At 44.9% G+C, this 12,535-nt stretch overlaps 1 protein-coding gene across 3 annotated transcripts in view; it reads right to left on the reverse strand.

Moving 5' to 3' along the window:
• SLC16A14 (solute carrier family 16 member 14) overlaps positions 1–12,535 on the reverse strand; it is a 34,224-nt gene that overhangs the window by 5,085 nt on the left and 16,604 nt on the right. For all 3 annotated transcript variants that reach the window (XM_027515575.1, XM_027515568.1, XM_027515583.1), the window contains exon 4: positions 8,387–9,370. In XM_027515575.1, coding sequence (XP_027371376.1) covers positions 8,387–9,370 — 984 coding nt within the window. The remainder of the gene's footprint in view (positions 1–8,386; positions 9,371–12,535) is intronic.

Raw genomic sequence — 12,535 nt, forward strand, 5'->3', positions numbered from 1 at the left:
GAAACCTACATGCAAGTCAGGAAGCAACAGTTTGAATGGATATGGAACAACAGACTGGTTCCAAATAGGAAAAGGAGTACATCAAGGCTGTATATTGTCACCCTACTTATTTAACTTATATGCAGAGTACATCACGAGAAACGCTGGGCTGGAAGAAGCACAAGCTGGAATCAAAATTGCTGGGAGAAATATAAATAACCTCAGATATGCAGATGACACCACCCTTATGGCAGAAAGTGAAGAGGAACTAAAAAGTCTCTTGATGAAAGTGAAAGAGGAGAGTGAAGAAGTTGGCTCAACATTCAGAAAACGAAGATCATGGCATCCAGTCCCATCACTTCATGGGAAATAGATGGGGAAACAGTGGAAACAGTATCGGACTTTATTTTTTGGGCTCCAAAATCACTGCAAATGGTGACTGCAGCCATGAAATTAAAAGACGCTTACTCCTTGGAAGGAAAGTTATGACCAACCTAGATAGCATATTGAAGAGCAGAGACATTACTTTGCCAACAAAGGTCCATCTAGTCAAGGCTATGGTTTTTCCAGTGGTCATGTATGGATGTGAGAGTTGGACTGTGAAGAAAGTAGAGCACCAAAGAATTGATCCTTTTGAACTGTGGTGTTGGAGAAGACTCTTGAGAGTCCCTTGGACTGCAAGGAGATCCAACCAGTCCATTCTGAAGGAGATCAGCCCTGGGATTTCTTTGGAAGGAATGATGCTAAAGGTGAAACTCCAGTACTTTGGCCACCTCATGCGAAGAGTTTACTCATTGGAAAAGACTCTGATGCTGGGAGGGATTGGGAGCAGGAGGAGAAGGGGACGACAGAGGACGAGATGGCTGGATGGCATCACCGACTCGATGGACGTGAGTCTGAGTGAACTCCGGGAGTTGGTGATGGACAGGGAGGCCTGGCGTGCTGCGATTCATGGGATCGCAAAGAGTTGGACACAACTGAGTGACTGAACTGAACTGAACTGAAGAAAAATATAAATGATTTAATGACCAAACATAGTATTCCATGGCCACTTTTAAAAAGTATCTAATGATACTGCAAATGAATGCATAAATGTAACTTACAACCCTCTCCCACCAATAAACAGCTACACAAAATCAACTGCTAAATGTGTAAACTAGTTCCTCTGACTTCCTGCGTGATATCTGTATCTCTTGCTTATTGTAGCCAGTGCTTAATGTTCCTGAATGAGTCAAGGCCATCATAAAGAAAAACAAACACTTAATAGCATCAAAAATGTATACTTTGCAAAAATCCCTCAACAGCTATGAATTCTGGATATACTTTAAAAGGAAACCAAGCTTTTGAGTCTGTTATTTGATACATAAAAGAAGAGAAAATCAGAATCTTTAAATGTGGCTTAGTAAATGTTCTATCCAGAGAAGGCAATGGCACCCCACTCAGTACTCTTGCCTGGAAAATCCCATGGACGGAGGAGCCTGGTAGGCTGTAGTCCATGGGGTCGCTAAGAGTCGGACACGACTGAGCGACTTCCCTTTCACTTTTCACTTTCACGCGTTAGAGAAGGAAATGGCAACCCACTCCAGTGTTCTTGCCTGGAGAATCCCAGGGATGGGGGAGCCTGGTGGGCTGCCGTCTATGGGGTCGCACAGAGTCGGACACGACTGAAGCGACTTAGCAGCAGCAGCAGCAGCAAATGTTCTATCATCTTTTTTTTACTCTCCAATTTGAGACAAGAGGGACAGATAAGATTACGCATATAATCCAGAAACAGTGATTCGGCTTCAGCACTGAATCAGAAAGTTCACTGACACGTGAACTAAAATACACCCAGCTTTGCTAGTGCCTCCATTTGTCAGCTGTGGAGCACTGTGAATTATGATGAAGTGAAGAATTCACTGGCAGATAATGCTGAGTGGTATGTCTTCACAAGCAGAGTACAAGACAGCACTATCTTAAGTTATAATTTGTAAAAAATCAATACATATAAACAAGGTTCTTTTAACAGTCCACTCATTCCAGATGAACACTGATCTTGTTGGTTTAACAGTTCATTCCTCACTTTTCTATGATCAAGTCATTGGGAGTTAGAAAGTGGTGCCTCTAAACAACCAACAGCTCAAACAGGTTGATTTTCCACCACTGCTTAACATGAACTCAGAGACAGGACAAAATCCTCATTAGAAAATTAATATGTACTTGGGCTTCCCTGGTGACTCAGAGGTTAAAGCGTCTGCCCCCAACGCGGGAGACCCAGGTTCAATCCCTGGGTCAGGAAGATCCCCTGGAGAGGGAAATGGCAACCCACTCCAGTATTCTTGCCTGGAGAATCTCATGGATGGAGGAGCCTGGTGGGCTACAGTCCATGGGGTCGCAAAGAGTCGGACATGACTGAGCGACTTCACTTCACTTCAGTGATTTTTTTCAATAAAAATTTCAGTTCAGACTATTTACTTACTTACTGTTTTGTTAGAAGTGGTTGAGTACAAGCTCCAGGGCTCTGGGACATGCCCCTATGCACCTCTCTTGCTGCCCCGAACCCAAATAGAGGCACAAGCCATTCTGAATTTTTTGGAGTTTCAAGCACATTTGTCTTGGCACCCTGACTGTACATGTACTATTACTCCTTCTGGGGGGACAGTAATAAACCCATCACCCTTAGAGAACATCCTACCATCGCCTTCCACCACTCCATCATCCCTGTTGCCTGCAGACTATAGAAAACAGCACTTGGTATTGTTATAGCCTCACACTGAATTAGTTATATTTTAAACTCTTTCACCTTTCCTCTACAAGTATAAACTTCTGTAAAAACACCTTCACACGTCCCAGTCTTTAAAAGTAACTCAATTTTTCAAAAAGTGCAACCAACTTTACCAAACAATTTGACAGTGCAAATTGTTAGGAGTGGCCCTAACTGTTACATTAAATGAATTCCATGGTTTTCTCCAATCTACCTTTAGGATTTATTCTGAAATGATTCCAGATCCTGCCATCTCTGCTAGTTTGAACTCAACCCAGTCCTGAGTCTGATGCAAAGCAGGTCAGGAGACAGCACTTCTATCACATGCTTCAGTCCAGCACATAGGGACAGAACTCGTTAGCAACGACACATTTCAGAGGAGACGCCCACCTCATTCATCCATCACCCATCTCTCCCGTCCTTCACCCATCTCTCCCTATAGGTCTGATCTCAGTCCTTTGTTTTGGAGCTCGGAATTCTTGGCAGTCCTGATCCAACCATCAACTGAAATCAACAGCTTCAAAGTAAAAACCTGGTTCCTTATTAATTTGCATTCCTTTTTCATTTGAGTCTATCAAATGAGGAGTGATGGCTGTTTTTCTTACTTAATAAATAAGTGTTCCAAGCTCTTGGTGAAAAAAATTACAAATTATTGTTAGCCTGTTACATTTTGTGTGAATACTGGAGATAATTGTGGATGCTTGGTCAGTCAAATCTGGTGGCTGAGTTTTGCTATACTTTACCCTGGAAACATCTAAAAAAGGATCTACTATTACTACGTCTTTTAAAAGAGACAAACTGAATGCCCAGAACATTATACAATGAATTACATCAAGAAGTTAGTGTTGCTAAATGACACGGTTGAAGTGACTGTTTAATATCTCTGATTGCATATTCTTCTGCTAAATGGATATGTGTGATTATCTAACATGCTACTAAATTGTACCAGATTTTTTTTAATGCCAGTAGAAATCACTTTGAAAAATGGAAAACACATTCATTTTTAAACCCATTAAAAAAGAAAAAGCTAATGTGAACAGTAATTTTCCTTATAGCACTTCAAGCTAAGTAATAATTTCTAGCCCACCTGGAATTTCTAGCAAGAATTTAATGTGGTTATTTAGTCACTCATATTGCCAGCCACTGCTATAATGCATAAAGGCTGGCCTTGTGTCTCATTGCAATATTGGCTCCTTGGCCTGGAAAATCAATGAATTAAACACAATGCAGTTAGCCAATCATGATGCTCAGCATTTCTCAGCGCATAGGTTCAGTGGAAGAAGAAATAAACAAAAAGAAGGAAAGGCCCCTTTAGGTTGCTGGCCTGGAGATGTACATCAGAACATTGATTTTAACATTTCCATGGCAGCATTTTGAGGATTCCCTGGTGGCTCGGATGGTAAAGAATCTGCCTGCAATGTGGGAGACCCAGGTTTGATCCCTAGGTTGGGAAGATCCACTAGAGAAGGGAATGGCTACCCACTCCAGCACTCCTGCCTGGAGAATCCCATGGACAGAGGAGACTGGGGGGCTACACTATGGCAGCATTTAACACACATCCACCATTAATACAGTGCTTTCTACCATCCATCATGGATCAAATTCAGCTACAGACTCCACTTCTAGGGAGGAACCTTGAAGCAGAGATCAGACCTGAGGACTGAGAGGTGGGTATAACTCCCTATCTTCTAGTTGTAATTCCTTTCCCTTCCACTCAAGAAAGGGCACTAGAATTCAAATGTGTGAAAAGGAAATGACCATAGGGATGGGATAAGAAAACCATGCTGTCAGACCTTGGTGCTTTAATTAACACTGATCATGAATTACGCAGTACCTCATAGCTGCTTTGTGATAGATAGATTGCTACTGCAATCTAATGAAAAAGTACAAGTGAAAGTCGCTCACTTTCTTTTCACTACTCTTTGCGACCCCATGGACTATAGAGTCCATGGAATTCTCCAGGCCAGAATACTGGAGTGGGAAGCCTTTCCCTTCTCCAGGGGATCTTCCCAACCCAGGGATCAAACCCCACGTCTCCCGCATTGCAGGCGGATTCTTTACCAGCTGAGCCACAAGGGAAGTCCAAGAATACTGGAGTGGGTAGCCTAGCCCTTCAAGGGATCTTCGAGACCCAGGAATCGAACTGGGGTCTCCCACATTGCAGGTGGATTCTTTACCAACTGAGCTATCAGGGAAGCCCATTGCAATCTAATGGATCAGTATAAAATAATTTCAGACTGACCATTAGAAGCAGAAAGTACCCCCTGATCATGCAAAGAAACATCAATGGCAGATTCTATTTCCACATACAATATATCTGAAGGACTTACAACAAGAGGGTGGATGAGTCACTGATTAAGTCCCCATCCCCTTAATGGATATTTAACTTCTTTGGAAGTTACCACTGGTTGATTAATCCAATTCCCATTCCAAATCTTTTCTCCTTTCCTTCCTCTAGTCCCGAGGCTAGAACGGAAAGTTCTCCAATTTTCATTTTCCCTTGAAGCTTAGACTCACTGTGAGACATGGTTCTGGCCAATTAGATATAAGTGGAAGTCTGCTGGGACTTTCATCCCTTCCTCTTTCTTGTTATTAGTAAGTTTGTAGTGACTGGAGCCACTGGAGCCAGTATGTGACTGTGAGCAACCAGCATGAGTAAAAGGCCAAAAGGATCTTGAGACATTGTCTCAATATCATCTAGTTTCTGAACTCCAGATTTCTGGTTATGTGATGCAATTAAATCTCTATTTAAGCTATTGTTGTTGGGGTGTGATTTTACAACCAAATGCATCCCTAACTGATAGAGAATTCTATACAATGAGATCACCGAGCAGTTCTGACTTTTCAGCTGCCAACAGTCTACTGCATTGCTATAGATATTCACTGTCACCTAGAAATGCTGGCTTGCACTTCTGTGTATGAGCAGAAAATAGGAGCAGCCTGACTCAGAAGGGGCCCCATATGTAGCCTCTGGGTTTCCTAAAACAAGTCTTGCGTTTTAAACTTTAGACAGCCAGCTGCCAGCATTGTCAGCTGAACTGTTATTGTTCAGTTGCTAAGTTGTGTCCAACTCTTTACGACCCCATGGACTGTAGCCTGCCAGGCTCCTCTGTCCTTCAGTATCTCCGGGAGTTTGCTCAAACACATGTCCACTGATTCGGTGATGCCACCCAACCACCTCATTCTCTGTCACCCCCTTCTCCTCCTGCCCTCAATCTTTCTGAGCATCAGTTGAATAAAAAAAAAAAAAAATATATATATATATATATATATATAATTTCTGGAGCTTCAAATCGTGTTGGGTGGGACATAAAGATGGGTGTGTTAGTTAGCACAAGCCCTCTGCCAGTAGGGCCCTAGGATAGGAGATGACTGTGGGTCTGTAGGGAGACTGGGAAGAGAGGTGGGAGGGTTTCGGCCTGAATCCATGAGTTTCCCCAGCTACCGGGAAGAAGTATTTCTGCACAGGATATGAGAATAAAGGGCCAGGAGCAGCCAGAAAGGAGAGGGTGGGACATTTGAATAGGTGAGGCTCCTCCGGTGAAAACCCTGCCCAGAACTTCTGGTAGCTCTCACAACTGCTGCCCAACCCCGGCCTGGATGCCCCCAACAGCCACCTCCTGAGACCACCTGGGTGTTAATATTTGACCCCAGCCTCTGTCATGCCTTGCAGGCTCCTGCCTTCAATCTCAGGACTGTGGGGAGACTCTGTGACTTTGCCCAGCACCTGACTTCTTGGGGACTGGGTCAATCTGCCACAAAGCTTAAAACTTGCCCAGAATGACAGGTTCAGAGATGTACCTGCCCAGGCATGGGACTCCTCCTGGGTGCCTATGGCTTCTGGCATGCCTTATGCAAGTAGTAAATTCTCCACTGAACTGAGGTGAACGTATGTGAGAGATCTCACCCTAGATGTTGGCAACTGGAGGCCTCTGGGCCTTGGGTAAGCAGAATGTCCCACCTCTCCCCAAATGCCCACATGCTAATCTCTGGAACCTGTGAAGTTACCTTAGGCGGCAAAAGGGACTCTGCAGATGGAATTAAGTTTAGGATCTTGAGATGGGTTTTTTTCTGGATTATCCAGTGGACCCAATGCCACAGGCATCTTTAAAAATGAGAGGAGGCAGCAGAGTCAGAACCACGGAGAAACGAGAAGATGCTCTGCTGCTGGCATAGATGATGGAGGAAGGGGTCAGGGGACAAAAAAGCAGGTGGTCCCCAGAAGCTGCAAAAGGCAAGCAAACATATTGCCCCAGAGAGCTTCCAGAAAGAATACGGTTCCACCAACACCTTGGTTTTGGCCCACTGTGATCCAGTCCTTGGAAGGAAAGTTATGACCAACCTAGAAAGCATATTAAAAAGCAGCGAGACACTACTTTGCCAACAAAGATCCGTCTAGTCAAGGCTATGGTTTTTCCAGTGGTCACGTATGGATGTGAGAGTTAGACTATAAAGAAAGCTGAGCGCTGAAGAATTGATGCTTTTGAACTGTGGTGTTAGAGAAGACTCTTGAGAATCCCTTGGACCGCAAGGAGATCCAACCAGTCCATCCTAAAGGAGATCAGCCCTGGGTGTTCATTGGAAGGACTGATGCTGAAGCTCAAACTCCAATACTTTGGCCACCCGATGCAAAGAGCTGACTTATCTGAAAAGACCCTGATGCTGGGAAAGATTGAGGGCAGGAGGAGAAGGGGACGACAGAGGATGAGATGGTTGGATGGCATCATTGACTCAATGGACATGGGTTTGAGTGGACTCCAGGAGTTGGTGGCATGCTACAGTTCATGGGGTTGCAAAGAGTTGGACATGACTGAGCAACTGAACTGAACCGAACTGATCCAGTTTAGCCTTCTGACCTCTAGAACTGTAAGATTATACATTTGTATTGTTTTAAGCCAGTAAGTTTGTGGAGATTTACTACAGCACCAGTAGAAAACTCCTGGGCTTCTCAAGTGGCACTAGTGGTAAAGAACCTGCCTGCCAATGCGGGAGATGTAAAAGATACGGGTTCGATCCCTGGGTCAGGAAGATCCCCTGGAGGAGGGCATGGCAACCCACTCCAGCGTTCTTGCCTGGAGAATCCCATCCCATGGACAGAGGAGCCTAGTGGGCTACAGTCCATGGGATCGCAAAGAGTCGGACATGACTGAAGCAACTTAGCACACACACAGAAACTCCTACAGGGCTAGCTCCAGCCCACAGATCTGTTGAATCTACAGATGTGTTTTGAAAATCTGGAAAAGTCACCTGAGAGTGCAGAGTCCTAGCTTCTCGTGGGTTGTTGGTTGGGGGTGGGGGGACTGCTAACAACAGGAGAGCTAGTCATGATTTTCTGTTATTTCTTGGTGAAATCAGCTTGAACTGGCAGAGACTGCCTCCTTCTAATGGGGTGCAGGCTCTGCACTATGGCAGTCTCTGTTTTACCAGCCTGGTTGTTTATCTCACAGGTTAAGGACCAAAAGTTCATCTACATTCTATGTGAAAGAATAACCTTTAAGTTGCTAAAATTTATACACAAGAAATTGGGGGCAGGAATGGGGGCAGGGAGAAAGGATTGTGTGCACACATGGAAACTTACTTCATATTCATCCTGGATTTTTAATATAAATGAGAACTCGACCTTTCTACATGCACTCTAAGCTCTTAATGCCTTGAAGGGTTTACCTGCAAAAGGCGGTCCCAGCAACGCAGAGATGCCGTTAGCACAGATGATGATTCCGTAGGCATTGGCCAGGTGCTCAATCCCCACCAAGTCTTCCGTCACCACGGGCATCAGGGAGAAATAACCGCTGGAAAAGCCTATCAGGGCACAGATGACTGCCAGGCCGGCATAGGTGTGCATCAAGGGCAGAATAAAAATACTGAGGACCAGGGTGAAGTTGGCCATCAGGAAGACATTCCACACGCTGATGCAGGGTAGGTCGGCCACAATGCCCAGGACCACTTTCCCGAAGATGTGAACTATGGCTATGATCGAAGTCAGGGGGAACACATCATTTTGCTCTGATAAATTGTACAAGTTGACTATTTCTGGGAGGTGAATGAAAGGGATGACGAAGCTGCTGTAGGCAAACAGAGCCCAGAAAATAAAGGCGACAAACATCCGATTAGTAAAGAGCGAGGCTGTCCCAAAATAGCCCGAGTACCAGTCCCAAAAGCCCTTCCTGACCCTCATGGTCAGCTGGCTCACCGTCTTCAGAAGCCGGAAGGCGCACATGTCCTTTCTGTGCGCGGCTTTCTCCTGGCACGCCTGGGCGGGCGCGTCCCCGAGGGAGCTGTCCTCGGTGCCAGGGCCTCCCCGCTTCTCCTCGGCGTCCCTCAGTTGTCCGCTGGACCTGATCGATTCGGTGGAGTGAGCCGGCAGGACGTGGTGCGGCGCCTTCCCTTCCGGACCATCGCCGTCCATCCCAGGTGAGAGGGGCCTCATTAGCGCCCCGCACACACACAGGTTCAGGGACACGGCGCCCTGGATGAACATGGCGTTCCGCCAGCCGTACTCCGCGCACAGGTACTTGAGCAACACCGTCATGAGGAACGTGCCGAAGCCGGTCCCGGTGGTGCTGAGACCCTGGGCGAGCGCGCGCCTCTTCTGAAAGTACCTGCCCACCATGACCACGGCCGGCAGGTAGGCCATCCCGCTGCCGAAGCCTGCGGCCCCGAGAGGGGAGAAAAGGCAGACAGCACAACGTAAATGGCCACAGCCCCAGCTGGCAGCCTTCGAGATCATCTGCATCTCATTATCTTCATCTCGGTAACTGTTTTTGAATAACAACGATGGTTTAGCTGCTAAGTCGCCTCCCACTCTTGCAACCCCACGGACTAGATATAGCCTGCCAGGCTCCTCTGTCCATGGGATGTTCCAGGCCAAATACTGGAGTGGGTTGCCATTTCCTTCTCCAAATAACGATAGCCAGTACTTATTGACCACTCACCGGGGTCCATGTGCTTTACAGACATTACCACAGGTAATCCCCTCTATAAAATTGTAACATCTTACACAATAGATGCCATTATTCCCATTTTGTACTTGGAGAAGCTGACACTCAGAAAGACTCTGAACCCAGGTGTGTTTTTGGCGTCCAAAATGTGGGCTTTTCCTGCTGTGGCCTACACCCACCCCGAGTTTTCTCTTCTTTTGTATAACTTTTAAACAAAGATATAATCATGTTTGTTTAAAAAAAAAGGAGCTTGGGAGGTAAGTACCAAGACCATCACCCACAGAAGCCTGTTTCTAGTCCATCATTTCTCCCAACAGGCTTTTCAGCATAGGTTACACCAATAATAATAAAAAATTATATTAGATAAATTATATATACTAAATAAACAACTAAAGTAAAGTCTGCATTCTCACATGAGAATATAAGCTCCACTAGGGCAGGACTGTGTGTATTTTAGCCCCTGGTATGCTGGGCTTTGCCCAGAATACATAGCATGTGCTTAATGATTTGTTGAAAGATAGCATGCATTCTGAGCCCTCTGCTGTCAGTGCTAATTGCACTTAAAACACAGGAAGTACTCATGGACAAGGGGAGGAAGTGATTCCAGGCAATTTGCAGAAGCCTTAGGAATGGGCCAATGTGTTTCCAAATTCATCAGAAGAATAAAAGGAATTAAAATGTACCCATGAGTATACATAGCTACTAGACATCAAAACCACCTAATACTTATTTGTAGCTCTGATTTTTTCAATTGTATTTCTCTTAGAAAACAGGAACAGCTGGTGGTTTACATGGGCAAAATTAATGCTGCTGGGGAAGGTGGTGTGTGTTGGGGGCAGGGGTACTGGGAACACCGTGCTTTCGCACAGTTTTGCTGAACCTAACAGTTGTGGTGCTGTGCTCAGTTGTGTCTGACTCTTTGTGACCCCATGGACTGAAGTCCACCAGGCTCCTTTGTCCATGGGAATTTTCCAGGCAAGAATACTGGAATAGATTGCCATTTCCTTCTCCAGGAGATCTTTATGACCCAGGGATTGAATCCACACCTCTTACGTCTCCTGTAGTGGCAAGTGGGTTCTTTACCACTGCAGTGCACCTCGGAAGCCCTAAAATGGCTCTAAAAATGAAGTTTATTAAAAAATAAAATAAATATGAAATCAAATAGAGCACTGGCCAAGAGGTTAAGGGTTGTGTTCTCAACTTCTAGGTACAGATGGAGGGAAACCATAAAACCCCGCTTCAGTTGTTCAAGGGGTTCCCATTCTGTTCTAATGCTTACAACCTCCTGATATTAGGATAGCAGCTTAATAGCAGAGAAGAGACTGTGACCAACAGCATGCCCCAAAGCTGAGAAGCTTCCCTAGTTCAGCATCATTTAACAGTTTCAAAATTACTTGAATTTGGAAGGAGACCAGAGCAGTCATACACACAAATATAATAATAACAGTTACCGCTAATTGAGTGGCGATGATGTTCCAGTTGCCTTTCAGGTTTTATCTGGTTTAATTTTCATAATAACCTGAAAGCTACCTGTTGGTTATACCCAAATTATTAAAGGGAGCATTGAACCTCATGGAGATTAAGAAACTTTCCCTGCAACAGGTAGCTGGAGAATCTGGATTGGAAGGCAGACCCAACTGCAGGGCTGGGTCCCTTTCCATCGTCCGTGCTCTGTCTCATCCTTAACTGCTCATCCCCTGGCTGCCAGGATGGAGCTGCAGAAGCATTTTGCTCCAGCTTTTAAAATAGATGAATTCTTTAAACTGGATAATCTCATCATTATCTTATCTTAAAAATGAATCATTCCTTGATATCATAAAATATCCAGAAGGTATTTAAATTTCTAATTGTCTTAAGCTGCTGCTCAGTTGCTTCAGTCATTTCCTACTCTTTGCAACCCTATGGACTGTAGCCTGCCAGGCTCCTCTGTCCATGGGATTCTCCAGGCAAGAATACTGGAGTGGGTTGCCATTTCTTTCTGCAGGGGATCTTCCCGACCCAGGGATCGAACCCATGTCCCCTGAATTTGCAGCTGGATTTTTTTTTTTTACTGCTGAGCCACTGGGGAAGACCCTGTCTCAAAAATGACCATATTTTTAAAAGATTTGTTTAAATCAAGTAAGGCCCACACATTGCTATTTGTTGGTCTCTCTCTCTCTCTCTATATATATATATATATTTTTTTAAGTCTCTTAAGTTCTCTATTTTCCTCACAATTTACTTGTTGAGGAAACTGGATCATTTGTCCTTTGAAATTTGCCATTCTTCATTTTTCTGGAGGCACAAAAGTTTACTTTTCAAAATCTGATTTGTCACTGACAATAACCAACATCCCAAATTAAATGTGGTTACGGATCACTAAACAGCAGCAGAATGAAATGACTAATAAGGAACCGAATTGAGAGACCAAAGCATAAGAGTAGCACCAATTATAACGTCATTTAAATAATAAATACTCCCATGACGTGGGAGAAAAAAAAATCCGTGCCTGATGCTATAAGCATCTATTACCTCTCCTTGTCCTGAACAGCATCCCCCTTCCTCATGTGACTTTGTGATTCATAATTGGCACAATTATTCTATGAGTGTGTAGGACAGGCCTTGGAGATACTGAGACCCAAGCCCAGTGGTCAAGCAGGGCCCTGGAACAATTCTTCACCACATCAGGTCGATTCCCTGGTGGCTCAGCCAGTAAAGAATCCGCCTGGAATTCAGGAGACCCATGTTCAATCCCTGGGTGGGGAAGCTCTCCTGGAGAAGGGAATGGTAACCCACTCCACTATTCTTGCCTGGAGAATTCATGGTCAGAGGAGCCTGGAGGGCTGTAGTCCATGGGGTTGCAAAGAGTCAGATTCTTTGCAAAGAGTCAGACTGA

Source organism: Bos indicus x Bos taurus, chromosome 2, assembly GCF_003369695.1.
Source record: "Bos indicus x Bos taurus breed Angus x Brahman F1 hybrid chromosome 2, Bos_hybrid_MaternalHap_v2.0, whole genome shotgun sequence".
Classification (NCBI taxonomy): Eukaryota; Metazoa; Chordata; class Mammalia; order Artiodactyla; family Bovidae; genus Bos; species Bos indicus x Bos taurus.